Below are 19,972 nucleotides of genomic sequence, written 5' to 3'. Positions count from 1 at the left end.
TTTATAGTATTTGTATTAAGAATTGATCTTCCTGCAATTCTTCCTGATTTCTCCATTCGAGCCAGTGAGAGGTGAAATGTTGGCCATCTTAATCATGGACGAGACGAAATGTTGAAGGAAAAGCTCATTGTTCTCTGCATATGCTTTCACCAGCTGCAATGATTCTTCATTCTTGGTGGTCAGAACTTGGTCTGAGTTGAGAAGTCCCTTGTTTGCCAACAACAGCTTGAAGTAGGTGTTGTCGAACTTTGTCGGGCTCACAAAGTCCAAGAAAAACAGGTTCGAGTCGCCCCCGGATCTCGGGCACCTGCTGCGCAGCTGATCAGCATAGTATTGATCCAAGGTAGAGTCTGGTTGGTTGTTTCCATCTTGGTTGTAAAGCCTTTGTCTGAAGCTGGAACATTTTGAATCCCCAATTGTGTGACCACCTGCCACCCACAGAATTCTCAGCATTTAACCAAAAGTTTCTGCATTTACAAAACACAGAGGTGTCAAAGATTTGGGTCATAATATTTACCGGATAATGCCACAAGATCAGCAAGATCAAGGCCCTGGCGATTGAACTTGTCAAGAATGGTTTGGAATGTGCTGTTTGGTGCAGGGATATTGTTGTTGGAGCCACTCACGCTGCCACTTCTGGAGTCTTTCCTTCCTAATGGGACTTCCCAGAATGGCCCACCACTCTGTTTAAACTAATGGGACTTCCCAGAATGGCCCACCACTCTGTTTAAACCAGAAAATTATTATGACCAACTCATAGATATAAGATAATATATAACTACGTCGTCATCATATCTTTTAATTTGGTATCAGAGTTTACCAGAACTGTGGAATCCCTGGCAGCAAGTTGCAGAATATCAGCACAAGAAACGGTTTGAGGGCACTCCTTCTCCAGAGCATCTTTGATATCATCAATCACATTAAACCCGCGAAGAGAATTTCTGTTAGGGTTAGCATTCTTCTCGCTTTTTATGCCATCACCGTTATCTAGAAGCAGAGATGCATCACACCCCTAATAATCACACATGCATATTATATTATAATTAGCAACACCAACATTAAACTACGCACATGCATAATTGTTTTCGGTTAGATTTTAACTCCTTACATAATGTAAGAACAATCACATTTGTTGTTTTTGGGATAATTTGAACACTTTAGAGTTATTTTCCTCAAAACAATGTCGTTTTGAGCGAAATAACATATTTTTAAAAAAAAAAGAACAATAGATAATCAACCAATTAAGCGGTCTAGTCGGTGCCTAGTCGGCGCTAAGGAAGCCTAGGCAGCTTAAAACACCAATTTTAGTGATACATTAGGTGGTCGGCAGGTGCCTACCACCTAGGCGTGATTTTTGTAACATTGCTAAAAACTTGATGGGAAGGTTTTAATAAATGAGATGGGTGGTTTTTGTTGGGTTTTTTCTCCAGCAAGCATTGATTTTTGGATGAGACTCATTAATTGAGAATTAATTTGAGAAAAGCATGCTGCAAGTGCATTGGGCTCACCTGCATTGCACGCGCCGCTAAACATGTAAATACATAATAATAATTATTATTAATATTTTTTTTTTTACTTTTTTGTTGCCTGGCTTTTAAAAAAAAAATTCCTTCTTTCCTCTACTCTTAGTCTGCTACATGGCTATGACAAAAATTAACTCAAAAACCTCACTAATGAGGTTGCTCTAAGAGCACCCCTACTAGGGGTTATTATTTGATTTATTGTAGAAAAAGTGCCACATGGGAGGAGAGAGAGGAAGAGATCATCTGCAAGTGCTTGGGTTTTTTCAGAAAATGGGACTCAACATCTTATTAAATTCAGCCGCACAAATGTGCATGGAACCCATAAATGCACCTAGCGGGCACCTGGGCGCTCCTCACATTTACTTTTTTAATTTTTTTTTAAAAATCAAATTTGTTTTTTTTTCATCCCCATTTTCTCTTTTAACCTATGCAGAGTGAAGTTTTTGACAAGTACCTGGACAAAACAATCATGAAAGGTAAGCCTAAGCAAAGAAGCTGCCATTCGTGCTTCTTTAGCAACAACTTTCTCAACCTCACACTTGACAATCTCTAGCGCTCTTGGGCATGACTTCTCGTAATACTATGGATACAAGCTATCAGTACCACCACCATAGTCCTCGTAACAGAAGGAAAGCGGTGCAAAAGCAAGAAGAGTAATGAACATTAAGAAACAGCTGATTGACCAAGCCATTGTTGCCTGCCTAGCTAACTTCAGATGTTATGAAAAGAAAACTAATGGATAGCTGTGATAAAAATATGAGATAGGGTATGAGTATATATAGAGCTCAAGTCGAAGAAGGCTTGCACAGATACAATAGAGTTTTGGAGTTGGTATGAAAAAGTAACATTGATTGTCCCATGAAATTAACATCTGAAGGAGTCAGAATTTTTAATATGAATAGAATAGTCAACATAGGATTTGTTTTAATGCAGTAGAAATGGTTATTAGTACAATCCAATTCGGTAGTTATGCAAGAATTTCAACGTTTTCTCACAAACACCAGAACATTATGTTATAAATATAAACCTCGTACTGCTTCACACAATAACAGTACAAGCATTAATAACCAGGAAAATACTATTTGGATGAGTTTTTTGCATTTTTAGTCCCACGACTACAGTGGCACTTGTAGAATTGGTTCACGACTTTCAAACTTTGCAATTTTAGTCCATGACTATTGTTTTTTTTTTTGCAAAAATGGTCCTTCCGGCGCCGGAAAACAAAAACCGGCTAATTTTTCGCCAAAAAAAAAAATTGACATATTTTCCGTCAATTTCTCGCCTGGAAAAAATTCTCGTTTCAAGTAAGATTAAAATTGACATTTCTAAACAATTAATTTAAGTTAAAACAAATTCATTTCTAAAAACATATTTAGTCAATTTAATTATTTTTTTTATTTTGGTAAACTAATTAAAGTTAAAACTAATTCATTTCTAAAAGCATACGTAGCCAAGTTAATCTTAGTAAATTAAATATAAATTCAAAATTATTTTTACTTTTTCGTTTAAATTTAAATTATATTTACTTTTTAGCCAATTAGGTACAAATTTAAAATTATTAATACAAATTCAAGATCAACAAAAAATAATATTATTAGGATTAAATTTAAACTAAAAAGTAAAAATAATATTTGAATAATTTTGCCCAGTAATAACATTTGCCAACATAAAGGGAAATTTTTTAGAAATGTCAATTTTTGAATAAAAAGTAAAATACATTAATTTTTTAGAAATGACAGTTTTAATCTTACTTGAAAGGAGAATTTTTTTCCGGCGATAAATTAACGGAAAATATGTCAATTTTTTTTCCGGCGAAAAATTACCGGAAAATTCGCCGGTTTTTGTTTTTCGGCGCCGGAAGGACCATTTTTGCAAAAAAAACAATAGTCATGGACCAAAATTACAAAGTTTGAAAGTCGTGGACCAATCCTACAAGTGCCACTATAGTCGTTGGACTAAAAATGCAAAAAACTCCTATTTGGATTCTCAAGTTATACTCTTTACTTAGTTACTTTTATTCCGTCACACAAAAATTTGATGTTGACACTTTTCTTGGAATCCACATAATGAAGATAATTTATTATAGGGAAAATTGCATTTTTCGTTCCTAAGTTATAGGGTAATTGCAGAATTCGTCCCTAAGTTATAGTAATACTCACTTTTCTTCCCTAAGTTTTCATTGACGTTGCACTTTTCGTCCCTGAGTTATTCAAATTGCAAATTCCGTCCCTAAGTTATCATTGTGTTGCACTTTTCGTCCCTAACTTAAGTTTGTAAACTTCGGTAAACTTTTATTTTAAAAAATTTTTAATCAAACTTTTTCAGTAAACTTCGTTAAAAAATTTGGCATTGAACCGGAAAATTTCGATTAAAATTTTTTTAAACGAAAATTTACCGAAGTAGTTTTCGTCCCTAACTTAAGTTTGCAAACTTCGGTAAACTTTCGTTTTGAAAAAATTTTAATCAAACTTTTTCAGTAAACTTCGTTAAAAAAATTGGCATTGAACCGGAAAAGTTCGATTAAAAATTTTTTAAACGAAAATTTACCGAAGTAGTTTTCGTCCCTAACTAGTTTGCAAATTTCGGTAAATTTTCGTTTTAAAAAATTTTTAATCAAACTTTTTCAGTAAACCTCATTAAAAAATTTGGCATTGAACCGGAAAAGTTCGATTAAAATTTTTTAAACGAAAATTTATCGAAATTTGCACACTTATGTTAGGAACAAAAGGTGCAACACAATGATAACTTAGGGACGGAATTTGCAATTTGAATAACTCAGGGACGAAAAGTGCAACGCCCATGAGAACTTAGGAACGAAAAGTGAGTATTACCATAACTTAGGGACAAATTCTGCAATTACCCTATAACTTAGGGACGAAAAATGTAATTTTCCCTTTATTATATCTTGTCACGTCAGGGAGTAAAAGTGAGGGAGTAGAAAATGAGAGTAATGTAATAGAACTCTAATAACCAGTCGCCGGGAGCCTTGATTAGGTCAGTCGCATTTTCATATATATTGGCTTGTGATTGAAGCACGGTGAAACATTAAACTGATGAACAACTGAACAACCACCTGCTATGTTGACAAACTAATATGATTGTAAATGGGACAACTCCAAACAAGTTGGTCAGACTATTGACTTGGTAATTACAAGATTTTAAATTTAATTATTAGCGACTATCAATCTATTGACATTCTTGGTTTGAGCCGGTCAACTAAGTTGATTTACCTTATTGTGATCATTTGACTGTTAGAATAACAAAGGCGGATTTACTTAATGCACACCCTCGGATAGTGACTACGGTTTTCCTAAAAGTGATTGCAAAATGAGTCAAATGTTTTACATTTTCAATGTTTTTCATCCTGCTAACACCCTAATCATATCTGGTGAAGTTACTTAAATTAGTGTATATTAATTAAATAACTTGTTCTGTTTTTTTTTTTTTTTTGAAAAAAAACTTGTTCTGTTGATATAACAGCCTAATCATATCTTGTGAAGGTGCATGCTTATTTATATTAATCAAATAAATAGTTATGTTGATCCATTCATTACAGTAACATAATTATCAAATATCAAAATTATGGTGTCCATAAAATTAATTCTTTTTACTCCGTAATACATTTAACAAGTTGAAAAAATCTTGTTAGGTCGTTTGGTTCATGGAATGTCAGATGACCTTAGAGAATATTATATTATTGGGAATGTTGGATTGTTGAAAATGTTGAATTCCTGTATTTAGTTAAAACTGATATATGCATGTAATATAAAATTGTTTAGTGGAAGGGTTGTATTTTACTTTAATACGTCAATATTTTTTTCATACATTTCAATATATAAAGTTCAAAAATCTTTTAATTTTTGGGCCATTTCAATATGTATTATTCTCAACCTCTAAGTCATTAGTTTTTTTATGTCCGTAAATAATGATCTTCAAATAAAGTGCAATATAGAGATATAAAAACTCAACAATGACATGTAAATCATGCAAAAGTTACAGGTAACAGAAAATAATTTCCTCCTACAAAGGGAGAAGGGGAGAACATACTGGAAAAAGAAAAAGAGTTATGATCGAGAACTGAACAGAAAATAAGCTCCACATAAAATTAATTACATGTTTGTTAGAGATTCGAGAGAAACCAATATGATTTTATCGGGTGAAAAGTGAAGGGCAAAGTTTGTAAAAGAGCAAGGGAATCTAATATTACCTTAGGATATCATAGGTACCACATTCCCTCCAAAATAAGGAAAAAGTTAGTGTGAACTATGAATGTTAAATTTTATTTCATGGGAAAGTTAGATAACTTCAACCAAACATAGAAATGTTATATAACCAGCCAAATATAACATTTGTTAACTTAAATAACCCGAACCAAATGCCCTAAGGGTGTCTTTGAAAACCTGGAAAATGATTTTTGTAAATTATTTTTTTGATTTTTAGTGTTTGGTAAAGAGTGAAAAATGTCAATTAAATGAAGAGGGGTGTTTGGTAAAAAAAAAAATCCTTATTTTCTTATTAGAAAATGAGTTCGACTTCCCCTCTTTTGTTGTGAAGTCATTTCAATTTCCTAACCACGACCACCAACGCTCTACCACCATCACCTCCACACCACCACCACAACACTACCCCACTACCACTATTACGGGTTAAAGACTGAAATAGGAATAAAATTAGATTTGTTGACAAAAATGGGAAGATTTTAAAACTTAGACCCGAAAAAAGAGCACGGATACGCATGTCCCACATGAATTTGTAAATTTTTTTTTCTCGAATGTTGACCACATACGCAAGTGGGACTTGTGTCTGGATATATTATACATAAAATAGATTATGGGCATGTGGTCATGGTCATGCTCACATCATCGTGACCACAGGGTAAACACATTCTGGACATGTGGTCCGTGGTCCGTGTCCACAGAGGAGATGTTGTGGATACTTGAGGTCACGCTGCTACTCATGGTGATTTTCATCTGAAATGCATTAAGATACATGCCAAATGCAATTAAATGAAGTGCACCACAAAGCCAAATTATCACTTATCATTACTTTAGTAGTAAACAACAGGGTACTTAACTTTCAATTCAAAAACAAAACGATCAAAAAAAAAGGGGGAAATACAAACACTCAAAAGCTGGGAATTTGGAAAAAGAACACAATACATGACAATCAAGGCACAAAATATTATTCTTTCTATTGCCTCTCAGGGGGGTTTATACTATTTGTATTAATAAGAGTTGATTTTCCTGCAATTCTTCCTGATTTCTCCATGGGAACCAGTGAGAGGCGAAATGTTGGCCATCTTAATCATGGACGAGGCGAAATGTTGAAAGAAAAGCTCATTGTTCTCTGCATATACTTTCACCAGCTGCAATGATTCTTCATTCTTGGTGCTCAGAACTTGGTCTGAGTTGAGAAGTCCCTTGTTTGCCAACAAGAGCTTGAAGTAGCTGTTGTCGAACTTTGTCGGGCTCACAAAGTCCAAGAAAAACAGGTTCGAGTCGCCCCCTGATCTCGGGCACCTATTGCGGAGCTCAGCAGCATAATACTCATCCAAGGTAGAGTCTGGTTTGTTGTTTCCAGCTTGGTTGTAAAGCCTTTGTCTGAAACTGACACATCTTGAGTTCCCAATTGTGTGGCTCCCTGTCACCCACAGGGTTCTTAGTCATTTTACTAATACTCAGAGGTATCAATTATTGACTTAATGTGTGTATATATATATATTTACCAGATAATGCCACAAGATCAACAAGATCAAGGCCCTGGCGCTTGAACTTGGTGAGAATGGTTTGGAATGTGCTGTTTGGTGCAGGGATGTTGTTGTTGGAGCCACTCAGGCTGGCACTTTTGGAGTCTTTCCTTCCTAATGGGACTTCCCAGAATGGTCCGCCACTCTGTTTACAATAACAACATATCATTTTATTTGGTATCAGAGCAAAACTACACATAATTGGTAAAAACAGAGGTGGTTGTTTTTACCAGAACTGTAGAATCCCTGGCAGCAAGTTGCAGAATATCAGCACAAGAAACAGTTTGAGGGCACTCCTTCTCCAAAGCAGCTTTGATATCATCAATCACATTAAACCCACGAACAGAATTTCTGTTGGGGTTAGAATTCTTCTCGCTAGTTATGCCATTACCGCTGTCTAGAAGCAGAGATGCATCACACCCCTGATACATCACACATGCATATTATATTATAATTAGTAACACCAACCATAAACAACAAACTCCATGCAACATTATTTTCGGTGAGACTTAAACTCCTAATACGGAGTATAAAGTAAGGTGCTTCGGGATCTTGCAGAGTAAAATTTTTGTCAAGTACCTGGACAAAACAGTCATGAAAGGAGAGCCTGAGCAAAGAAGCAGCCATTCTTGCTTCTTTAGCGACGGCTTTCGCAACCTCACACCTAACAATCTCTAGTGCTTTTGGGCACGACTTCTCGTAATACTGTGGATACAGGCTACCACCCTCACCACCATAGACCTCATAACAGAGGGAAAGTGGTGCAAAAGCAACAAGACTACTAATGACCATGAAGAAACAGCTGATTGACCCAGCCATTATATTGTTGCCTAACTACAGCTACTGTTATATATTCTCTCTGGAAAACTGAGGCTTAACTGTGCTGAAAAGTGAAAACCAATGGCTAGCTGTGATGAAAATGTGAGATGGGGTGTGAGTATATATAGAGTTGAAGTAAAAGAAGGCTTGCACAGATACATGAATAGAGCTTTGGAGTTGGTATGAAAAAGTAATATTGATTGCCCCCCCATGAAATTAACAAGTGGAGGCGAAGATCAATCCAAATTTTTTATGCAGTCCAAATTTGTTTTAACTTGCCATGAATAGTCAACAAACCATTTGTTTTAATGCAGTCCAAATTGATCATATATCATATATGGCTCTTCATTCTACCAATTATAAGCTCAATCCAATTCAGTAACATTACATTGTTAACAGGAATATGACTAAACATATCCACGGTGCATCAGTTACTCATTGTTCTAAAATTCCAAAAGACATTAGCTCAACTGAAAAGGATTTTAGTCACTTAAGTATGAGGTCGGGATAGAGAGAGCAGTGCAGTATGGGTATGTTATAGTGCTTGATGATCCCTTATGCAAAAGCTTATCAATGGATAATAACTATCTAGTCGCCGGGAGAGGCTTGATTTGGTGAGTCATATTTTTATATTAGCTTGAGATTGAAGCACGCGAATGAATGATATGATTTATTAGGGCAGGTAGGGATTAGGAGATCTGCTCCTCTATTTTTTATTTTTCTTTTCAAAAACACACAAAAACTTAGACACATACAGCATTTGCAGAATTCGTAACTCATGTATATATCTATATTGCATGCATGCAATTCCAAGGATGTTTCTGGGTACGATAAAAATAATTATGCAAGCAATGACGCAATGATTGGGCAAATTTTTAATTATCTTTCATTTATGACTGATCCAAAGGCACGCTCGTGATAAAACCTCTATACTTTTATCCCTTTACTTAGCTTATTTTGTGCATGAAATGTTTCAGAACTTATGTGAGTTAAAGCTTAATTGTGTTGTTTTATCTATAGGCACATCCAGAGTTATAATAGCATGTAAGGAATTGAAGTGTTTGGAAGGTAGTTTTCAAGTTTGGAGTCAAGGAATCCATTCAAGAAGGATATGAGCATTTTCGAGAGGCATATTTTGTTCTTTCCAAAGAAAAAACTCATAACCATTTCCATCCTAGACAAGTAAAATTAGAATGATCAAACAATTGAATAAAACTAAAAAAAAACATGAAAATTTAAACAATTGAAAACCCTACATTTGAAAACCAACCCTAACTTTTAAACAAACAATTGGTCATGCCTCAACGTCGGTGTTTGCGGTAAGAAGTTGCACCCTGATTTGGACTGAACGGGTAGCCGGAGAGGAATTCACCAAATTCGTTGGTCTGACCAGGCTTGCTGCTGGCCAATTTTAGCTAATCCCGTTGGGGTACAAGTTGTGTTTAGTTGTTGCTGGTTATGCTGATGCTATTATTGATGAGGCGTGTGTGTCATATCTTGCGGACACTGTTTTTGTGTGTGCCCTGTTTCTTGGGCTTGCATGCCATGTTCTTACTTTCGGCCTGCCTGTCATCTTATTCAGTTTTGTTATTTGGTTTAGTGCCAGCTTTTGATGGGAGCATGTGTCCCTCACTTTCTTTATGGGCTTATAGCAGTCTGTGTGCCTCATGTGTTATATAGCTATTTGGTTGATACGTCCATGTTCTGGTCGTTATGCTACCGGATTTTCGAGTGTTGACTAGAAGACTTGGGCTTATTAGAGGACTTTGCACTTGCATTTCTACATTTTTTATTTCAAATATTTCATCCTGCACCTGCATTTCTACATTTTTTATTTCAAATATTTCATTCTTTATGTTTGAGCCTTGGTTGGCTGGGGCCTTTCTTTATTTTATTAGTTGCCATTCTTTAGGCCTGGGCCTAGTGTTTTGGGCTTGATCCATTCTATAATTTTGAATTATAGAGTATATAATTTTCAATTTTCTAGTCACAGACCTGATCATGGATTACAGTCTTGCCATCTTCTATTCTCTTGGTTCTTATTGGTTACTTAAGTAGCGGTAATAACTTTGAATTAAAAAACAAAACTTTCCATTCAAAACAAAACGATCAAAAAATAGGAAATACAGACACTCAAAAGCTGGAAAAATGGAAAAAAAGAGGACAATACATGACAACCAAGACAAAATATTACTCCATTATTTCTGCTGCCTCTCTGTTGAGTTTATACTTTATATTATTTGTACTAAGAGTTGATCTTCCTGCAATTCTTCCTGATTTCTCCATTGGAACCAGTGAGAGGTGAAATGTTGGCCATCTTAATCATGGACGAGGCGAAATGTTGAAGGAAAAGCTCATTGTTCTCTGCATATGCTTTCACCAGCTGCAATGATGCATCATTCTTGGTGGTCAGAACTTGGTCTGAGTTGAGAAGTCCCTTGTTTGCCAACAACAGCTTGAAGTAGCTGTTGTCAAACTTTGTTGGGCTCACAAAATCCAAGAAAAACAGGTTCGAGTCGCCCCCGGATCTCGGGCACCTGTTTCGGAGCTGAGCAGCATAGGACTGATCCAAGGTAGAGTCTGGTTGGTTGTTCCCAGCTTGGTTGTAAAGCCTTTGTCTGAAGCTGACACATCTTGAGTTCCCAATTGTGTGACTCCCTGTCACCCACAAGATTCTTAGTCATTTAACCAAAATTAATGTTTCTGGATTCACAAAACTCAGGGGTTTAGTCAATATATACTTACCAGATAATGCCACAAGATCAACAAGATCAAGGCCTTGGTTCTTGAACCTGTTAAGAATGGTTTGGAATGTGCTGTTTGGTGCAGGGATGTTGTTGTTGGAGCCACTCAGGCTGGCACTTCTGGAGTCTTTCCTTCCTAATGGGACTTCCCAAAATGGTCCACCACTCTGTTTATAATAACAACATATTATTTAATTTGGTATCAGAGCAAAACTACACATAATCTGGTAGAAACAGAGGTGGTGGTTTTTACCAGAACTGTAGAATCCCTGGCAGCAAGTTGCATAATATCAGCGCAAGAAACAGTTTGAGGGCACTCCTTCTCCAGGGCAGCTTTGATATCATCAATCACATCAAACCCACGAGCAGAGTTTCTGTTGGGGTTAGAATTCTTCTCGCTGGTTATGCCATTACCGCTGTCTAGAAGTATAGATGCATCACACCCCTAATACACCACACATTCATATTATATTATAATTAGTAACACTAATAATAAATAACTCCATGCAAAATTATTTTCTATGAACTCATAACATAAAGTAAGGGACCTCGGGGCCTTATTGAGTAAAGTTTTTGACAAGTACCTGAACGAAACAGTCATGGAAGGAGAGCCTGATCAAAGAAGCAGCCATTCGTGCTTCTTTAGCCACGGCTTTCGCAACCTCAGACCTGACAATCTCTAGCGCTCTTGGGCACGACTTCTCGTAATACTGTGGATACAGGCTACCACCATAGCCCTTGTAACAGAGGGAAACCGGTGCAAAAGCAAGAAGAGTAATGGCCATGAAGAAACAACTGATTGACCCAGCCATTGTTGCCAAACTTAAGCTGTTATACTCTCTGGAAAACTGAGGCTTAACAGTGCTGAAAACCAATGGCTAGCTCTGATGAAAATGTGAGATTGGGTGTGAGTATTTATAGAGTCCAAGTGGAAGAGACTTAATCAGATACATCAATAGAGCTTTGGAGTTGGTAGGAAAAAGTAATATTGATTGCCCCATATAATTAACAAGTGAAGGAGTCAATCAATCCAGAATTTTTAATTCGCCATGCATGAATAGTCAACAAAGGATTTGTTTGAAAGCAGTACAAATTCATTAATCCTGTTACCAATTACAAGTACAATCCAATTCGGTAGTTATGCAAGAATTTCAACGTTTTCTCACATATGGAGTACATCATAACGTTACATTATTGCAAAGAATAATATGACTAAACATATACATATGCATCAGTCACTCAACTAAGAATGGCAATTTCAATGCGTTTGGATATATTCACTTGAATTCACCTTGCATGTATTTTTTGGGTGATAATGAGTAATTAAGTTGGGGTTAGGTCGACCTCAACTTTTTTTTTTTTTTTTCAAAAAAAAAGTTGGAGTTGACCTAAAAAATTAGATTCATAATAGATCAGGTTGAATGCAAGTTTTATCTTACCTAGAAGGTTAAAATCCAACCAACCCGTCATGTTATTGTTATTGATATAATAATAATTATTATTAAAATAAATACTAGTATATAATTTTTTTTAGTACTATTGACCATGTTACATGTAGTATATGTTCATATATACTTTCTCAACTAATATGTTTATTTTTTTTAAAATTAAGAATTTATTTATTATATTTGAATATTTTTATTATTTTATATTTTAATTTAACTAATAAACTTTATTATTTTATTATACGTAATTTATTATATTCTGAATTTTTTAATAAGATAATAAATGGTGGACATCCATAGTGAGTGCTAGCATAGTACCATCCAATGGGCAGGGTGAATTTTGAAAAAGTTCACCAACTATAGATCAAGGTGAGAGTAGGTGGAGAAAATTGATCAGGTGGTATATGTAGTGATTTTCGACTCATTGTCATTCCTAGCTAGACTCAACAACTAAATGAGTATCAATGAACTCTCAATTGAAGTAACGGTTATAAAATAGTAAAAGATGTTAACTCAAATGAAAAGGATTTAAGTGATTTAAGTATGGTTAACAATAGAAACTTCGTATAGCGACAGTACAAGCATTAATAAGGAGTCGGCGGGAGGCTTGATTTGGTCAGTCATATTTTCATATTGGCTTGTGACCGAAGCACGCGGAAACATCAAACATTAAACAAATCGACAACCACCTGCTCTGTTGACAAAATTCGAGAGAAGATTGAGTCAAATGTTTTTACATTATTAATGTTTCTTATCTTCTTTACTTAACAGCCTAATCATATCTGGTACGGTGTTATATTAATTCAATAAATACTTCTCTCCATCCAGTCATTGCACTCTAATATAATTATTGCAGCTCAGTTGATCATATGAATAAAATTTATAAAGAAAGATCAGAGTTGAGTCTTACCAGCAGTATTGTGAGCGTAATCTCTCAAAGTAAAGGACTTTTTGTGCGCACTAAACAAAAGTCTAGTTTCCGTGTACTCTGTGTTTAATTGAGTTACTATAATTTACATCCTCACAGATGCTCTGTCAGGCCGGGACATAAAGAACCCTTGGAGTTGGAGATTCTAGTGCCATAAAATTAATTCTTTTAATATATTTCAATTGGGCAACATAAGAGGAAACCTTAAACCGCCTCTTAAATCTTCTTGCGTATCGTAAAAGCATTAGCAATGGGTTGAAGGGGTAAATTCAAAGGCATTTTACTAATGCATATAAAATCTTGATTAATATAATATTGCCAGTTAGCTAGGTATAAATGTTGGTAATCTAGGTAGGACGAAAATGAGAGATGAGAAATGAAAAAATAGTAATTTTAATAATGTAAAATACGAAATGTTAGGAAAATAGGTAAATAGTATTATTTGGAAGGGAAAATGACACTTTTTCCCCCTATGTTATGTGTTTATAGCACTTTTTCCCCCTGTGTTATTAAAGTATCAGTTTTTTCCCCTGAAATGTTAAATTGACATTGTTACCCTTAAAAATAATTATTTCATTTATTTTTCTTCTCCAACAAATTATTACTTATAGGTATGGATGATCACGATTCGATTCGAACCTAACCAAACACTGTAGCAATCATACCGAAATAGTATGGACGGTTTTAGTTACGATTCATAACTGAAAAATAAAATTAAATAATTGTTGAACCGTGAACCGGAACTTAACCACAGTCATATATAGTAAAAATGATCAAACACTTATTTTGATAAATCGGTACGGTTCGGTTCCAATTTCGATTTTGAACCGCAAATCAAAACTTATTTATTTATTTATTTATTTTTATAATATTATTTCTAATTTAAAAATAGTCTAAATTCAACAATTATTTTATTTTATTTTTTTGGTTCTGAATCGTAACCGTAACCGTCTATACTATTTAAGTTCAATTGCTACAGTGTTCGATTAGGTTCGTATCAAACTGTGATCTTCCATACATATTAGTAATAATTGGTTGGAGAATAAAAAAAATGAAATGGTTATTTTTAATGGCAAAAATGTCAATTTAATATTACAAGGAAGAAAACTACCACTTTTAAAATAACTGAGGGGAAAAAACTGCCACTTTAATAACACAGGGGGAAAAAGTGGGCTATAAGCACATAACATAGGGGGAAAAAGTGTCATTTTCTATTGTTTGAAAAGTTTTTTAGTCTTAAAAATAACTATTCATTTACAAGGGAAGAGTTATTTAATGGGATTTGGCATTAAATTACGATGTGTTCTGAGTAGGTCTTAATTGTAGGAGACACTTTTAAGTTTTAAGTCTTCTATTGATTTTTCAATATAAAAGAGGCTCGAATTTCAACTTTTTTTAAGGGACAAGAGTGTACGGATATGTAATTTATAAAAGGAAAGGCTAAAGTAGAATGATAGGTCAATCTTTACGGCAAAATGAATGAATGATTTATTAGGACAGGTAGGGATTAGGAGAACTGCTCCTCTATTTTTCTTCTTCTTTTCAAATAAACAACAACAACAACAAAAATAGACAGAGCATTTGCAGAATTTGTAATTCATGTATCTATGGTGCATGCAATTTCAAGGTTGTTTCTGGGTACGATAATTATGCAAGCAATGACGCAACGATTGGGCAAATTTTTAATTTTCTTTGATTTCTAGGAAATCCTACAGTTAGAAGATGCATTAGATGTGAAACTCATCTTGTGATTTTAGTTAGCAAATAACTATAAGAAAATAAATCAATTTAAACTATTTATTGTTGACCGGTTCAAGTTAAGAAAACTCATATAGACAACTCTCATAAAAAATTGAAATTAAAATTTTGTAATTATCAAGTTAACTACGTGATTGACTCAGTTGGTGTTTGGTCTAAACTTTTAATTTTTTGTGTTGCATAAAATTATCCCGTGCCAAGGAACTTGTGGTCCAGTGGCATCAAACCCTTCCCTTTATACGGGGGGTGGTGGGTTCGAGCCTCAGTGCAGGCAATGTTGAATTTTGAGAAAGTAGTTATGAACAGATACTGCATTGTAATAGAGTTAGTAATATTAAAAAAAAAACAAAAAATCCTGCAGGTACTTCAATCACACCGCCCAAAACTTGTTATATTAATGTATGTGTTTGAAAACTTTACAAAACGACACATATCACTTGACTAAGTCAACATATATAGTTTTCAAAAAAAAAAAAGTCAACATATATAGCTTTGTTCAACCGTACCGGTAGCAAGATTCATGCAAAATTTGGTAACTTGTAATTCACATACTCTAATATCGTATATATTTAGTACTTTTGTAATATGATCTTGCATTAAAACATACACTATTTTGCGTAAGTGTTAACTACTTCAAGACGATAAAGGATTGAGAATGGATGAATCGAAATTCCGGAAGTGAGAATTAATGGGGGTATTATGAATAATATGAGTTGCATATTAATTTTATTATTATTATTTTTTTTTTTGAAAAAATGAGTTGTATATTATTATTCTGCATATTTTCAAAAGATGTACTCCTATATAGCATATATTAGGGAATATTCTAGCTTATTTCAAGCTTTAAAATCTAATTAACTAAAAAGTTAAATCCTAAATCTTAAATACTAAACTCTAAGTAGTAAAATGTGAATTATCACTAAACTAAATTATAACTCCCACTTATAACTATTATTCCAATTTTCAGATGAACATTCAACACACTTGGGTTGTAGGTGCACAAGACTCAACCCCCACTTCTCTTACCCCAAGCACGAAAGAAAGTCTCCACGCTACACAATTCAACCTCTTTAAAAATGAAAGTGCGTTTGTACTAGTGTAAACACACATCTTTTCTCAATGTACGGGACAAAGGCTACTTAAAAGGTTTCCCGGCTACTATGGGTACATTTTGAGATTTAATTTCTAATTTACACATAATTCATTTTGAGTGTATAATATATCAAATTAAACATCTCACTTAGATAATCCGATTCATTTTGACCCAATTAAGATTGAAAGTGACCACACAGATATGTGGACCATGATCGACAGAATAATTTGCCTTGTAGGTGTGCACCACCGAGTTGAATCGGATGGAAGCAAAAAAAAAAAAAAAAAAAAACTAAGAAACAGGAAATAAAATGAATAGGGAAAACATCACTTTTGGCCCCTCAATTGTTTTACTTTTGGAAATTTGGCCCCTGCCAATTTATTTGAACAAACTTAGTCCTTCAATTGTCCATAATGTATTAAATTTAGTCCCTAATTTTATATAATTAGAAACTTTATTAATAATTTTATTTTGATGGGCTATATTTGTCAGTTACTCTCCAATTTCATTCTCTCTCCTCTTAACAATTTACGCCATCTTCATCTTCAAAGTTAACTCATTGGCGAAGATGTATACCTCGTTGACAAAGATTCGGAAGGATAAGGAGGCTGAGCCTTTAGAATTTGACGAGTTAGTGACACAAGCCTTGTTTGATTTGGAATATACCAACCAAGAGCTCAAGAGTGACTTGATGGACCTGTATATCAATGTTGTTGTACAAATTGATGTCTCTGGAAACAAGAAGGCTGTGGTAAGATTTCTTCTTTTGGAGACTTCCCATTTGCTATTATGTCATGATGCAGATTAATTTCAAGAAAACTTTCATTAAAAAAATATTGATTGGTTTTGATAGTTTGAGTTAGGGTTCTTGTCATTCAAATGTTTAATGAAGATTGCGGATATTTAAGAGAAGAGAGCATGAAATTGGAGAGTAATTGACAAATACAATCTCATGAAAAAAAATTATTAACAATGTTTCTAATTATATAAAATAATGGACTAACAATGTTTCTATTGAAGGACTAAGTTTGTCCAAATCAATTGATAGGGGCTAAATTTTTAAAAGTAAAACAATTGAAGGGCCAAAAGTGTGTTTTCCCAAAATGAATATGTTTTGACGGCCCAGACCCAATAATCTCTCGACGGAGGATCAAGATCTACTGCAAATATCTCCAATAACATCAAAGTGCGGGGGATTCAGATCTTTGTTACTAAGGAGCTTCAGAGGCTAGCGCCTGGAGGCCCAACGGGATTCAGATTCTCTCCTTAGAAATCGGAATTGCTTCACCGGCAAGCGCCCAGCAGAATCCAGCACCACCGCCGGCCGCCGTTGCTCGTATCCCTTCCAACTCTGTGCTCACATTTCCTGCGAAGTTCGAACACCTGCCGGCTGCTCCGATTTAAAGTTCTAAACACTGCGATCCGCCCACCGCCGCTGCTCCGAACTTTGCTGACCTGTCAGCAAATCGTCGAGATCGGAGTCCGGAGGTAATTTACGGTGACTTGAAAACAGTTTGAAAATTTAAATTATTCAAAGGGAATACACCACTTTTCTTGCTTTCGACAATACTTCGCATTCAATTTGGTGTGAATTGTGAAATTGAAATTACTCTCAGGCAGACATTTGTATTCATCACATTTGTTTAGTTACGTTAACTTATTGAGTTCTGGATATTTGGACTTAGTTTTATAAAATTTGGTCTATTTGTGCTTTCGGATTTTTGTTGCAGATTAGTAAAAAGTTGGAAGGTGGAGAACAAGATTGTATTCAAGCAAAATGGTATGTGGGATTGATTTTTTTGTTTTTTCTTTTAACTCAAAATACTTCATTAAGCAGTGTAGAGGTTGCATTGTGATTTGTCTTAGTAGCTGAGAATGATTTATCATTATCCAAAGTCCATTTTCAATTCTTTTCCTCCATTGTTTTTTAATATTTATGTTGGAGGTAGGGATGGCAAGTGATCTTGATTTCACTAAATCTGGATTGGGACTGAATTTGACTGAGGAAAATCATGTTTGGTTGGGATGACTAATGGCCTAGCCTTGATCAAATGAGTATCTAGACTAGTTTGTACAGGAAATGGTGCACTCTGGTTCCTACTGCTTCTGTTGGAACTAGACCGTAGGCCAGATTAAGTGGTTTTGAAGGGGGCAACGTAACTGAGTTGATCAGATTGTTGACTTGGTAACCACAAGGTTACAAGTTTGACTCCCAGCGGGAGCGGCCTAATGGCCTTCTTAGTTTGAGCCGGCCAGATATGGGCAACCTATGTTGGTTTACCTCCTTATTGTCCTTTGCTAACTAGGGTCACAAGGCAGGGTTCCTTAAGTCTGTTTAGATGATCCAGTTTTAATATGAAATCTTGTCAGTTGTCAGGCTGGTTCAGCTGTCTCTAGTTTTAGGGTCTGCAAGACCTAATTCTTTTCCTCATAAGTCCCAGTAATGGTTTTGCTTGCAGGTATATCACTCTAGTTTTGTTGATGAGGAAGGAGTTTCTAAAGCTTGCGGGTGCCCTTTACTGCCACTTAAAAGCCACATAAAGGGACCTGCTCCAGTTTCAGAACAAGGTTAGACTTGCCAAGACATCATATTTACCTGGATACGTACTCTAATAATCTTAGAGGATTTCTCTTTTCCTATGTTTCTTTTGTTCTTGAGAGGGTGAGAACTGCTTATATTATATTGTTCATGCAGATAGCACGGATATAATTGATGAAGCAATCACATTCTTCAGAGCGAATGTCTTCTTCAAAAACTTCGATATTCAATGTTCAGCAGATAAACTCCTTATCTATTTGACATTATATATAAATGTGGCATTGAAGAGGCTTGAAGGCTGCAGGACTTTAGCCGAAGGAACTAAGGCTATAATAAACTTAGGACTTGAAAAGGTTCCTGTACCTGGGGAGGCCGGTTTTCCCTTCCCTGGGTTATTCAGTGCACCGCAATCTCAAAAAGAAGCAAGTAAGTGAAAAATGAAGGATGTACTCTATTGCACCGCAATCTCAATTCTTTTTTGGTCTGATAATGGAATATATTTTACATGAGATTCTATAGTGTAGACTAAAATCTTGTACTAAACTATGATTTTTTATCACAGAGCTATTTAGAGAATACCTGAAGCAAATAAGGGAGGAGACAAGCGGGAGATTACTCAGTGTTGCATATCGGGCTAATGGGACTCCGAACAAATGGTGGTTAGCTTTCGCAAAGAGAAAGTTCATGAACATAATTGCTACTTGAAGCCACCTAGTCTTGTAAAAGAGATGCAGAGATGCCGTTCATCCCCTACAACGGCCATTCGTGGAACGAGCAATTGTTGATAAAATGACTGCTTGTCAAGTTACGAAAGGCAAGAAGAATATCCTTTTAAAACACTTAAATTTACTACTCTATACATTTTATAAATTGTTGTTTAAATATCACATGTAGATAGTTGAACCAAAGATATACTCATATACCTATGGCTGAAAACTCCATTTTACGATTGACTCTTTTGACTGCCCCTTTACATTATATTCAGCTACAAAGATTGATGAACAGATGCAATGATTCCATACCAGTCTTCTTTGTAATGGGTTTTCTTGTTTTTATCTAATTTTACATTCCTGGTGTTCCTTGGTGGTAAACTCATCTAATTTGATTGCTGGAACAGACAAGTCTTTCTGTCTTGTTTATGTTTTCATTCATTTATTGAGGAGGATAAAGTGCAGCATCTATCAACAAATGAAGGCAGATTTCTTTTGAAGCTATAAATAATTTTAAAAAACAGGCACACATATATATATTTTTTTGAAAATGGCACACATATATAAGAGTGTTCAAATGGTTAAAAGTTTTAGTAAAAAAAAATGTAATTAAGATTATAAACTTCCAAGTTTATACTACGTAGTATTTATGAAACTGACAATCTCT

General features: G+C 35.0%; 2 protein-coding genes and 1 pseudogene across 4 annotated transcripts; 1 reads left to right on the top strand and 2 right to left on the bottom strand.

Moving 5' to 3' along the window:
* Positions 1-15: 15 nt before the first annotated feature.
* Positions 16-2,214, bottom strand: LOC116000320 (annotated as a pseudogene).
* A 4,340-nt stretch (positions 2,215-6,554) lies between these two features.
* LOC115999146 (peroxidase 72-like) lies at positions 6,555-11,712 on the bottom strand. Of its 3 annotated transcripts, none has more exons than XM_031238931.1 (4): positions 7,849-8,162; positions 7,500-7,691; positions 7,249-7,414; positions 6,555-7,163 (listed from the first exon to the last, which is right to left on the bottom strand). In XM_031238931.1, the coding sequence occupies exons 1-4, from the start codon at positions 8,086-8,088 to the stop codon at positions 6,748-6,750; spliced, it is 1,014 nt and encodes a 337-aa protein (XP_031094791.1). In that variant the 5' UTR covers positions 8,089-8,162; the 3' UTR covers positions 6,555-6,747. The 3 variants fall into 3 exon arrangements, with proteins under 3 accessions (XP_031094791.1, XP_031094792.1, XP_031094793.1); XM_031238932.1 differs by lacking the exons at positions 7,249-7,414; positions 7,500-7,691; positions 7,849-8,162 and adding exons at positions 10,834-10,999; positions 11,086-11,277; positions 11,417-11,712 and having other exon boundaries at positions 6,611-7,163; XM_031238933.1 differs by lacking the exons at positions 6,555-7,163; positions 7,249-7,414; positions 7,500-7,691; positions 7,849-8,162 and adding exons at positions 10,163-10,746; positions 10,834-10,999; positions 11,086-11,277; positions 11,417-11,712.
* Positions 11,713-17,199: 5,487 nt separating this feature from the next.
* LOC115999147 (actin-related protein 2/3 complex subunit 3) lies at positions 17,200-19,686 on the top strand. The gene is made up of 5 exons (XM_031238934.1): positions 17,200-17,544; positions 17,787-17,836; positions 18,516-18,624; positions 18,752-19,021; positions 19,158-19,686. Exons 2-5 carry the CDS (start codon positions 17,834-17,836, stop codon positions 19,298-19,300), a joined length of 525 nt encoding a protein of 174 aa, XP_031094794.1. The 5' UTR covers positions 17,200-17,544; positions 17,787-17,833; the 3' UTR covers positions 19,301-19,686.
* The last annotated feature ends 286 nt before the right edge of the window (positions 19,687-19,972 follow it).

Source organism: Ipomoea triloba, chromosome 12 (assembly GCF_003576645.1).
Source record: "Ipomoea triloba cultivar NCNSP0323 chromosome 12, ASM357664v1".
NCBI classification, from domain to species: domain Eukaryota; kingdom Viridiplantae; phylum Streptophyta; class Magnoliopsida; order Solanales; family Convolvulaceae; genus Ipomoea; species Ipomoea triloba.
This window is presented reverse-complemented; position numbering and strand designations above follow the sequence as displayed.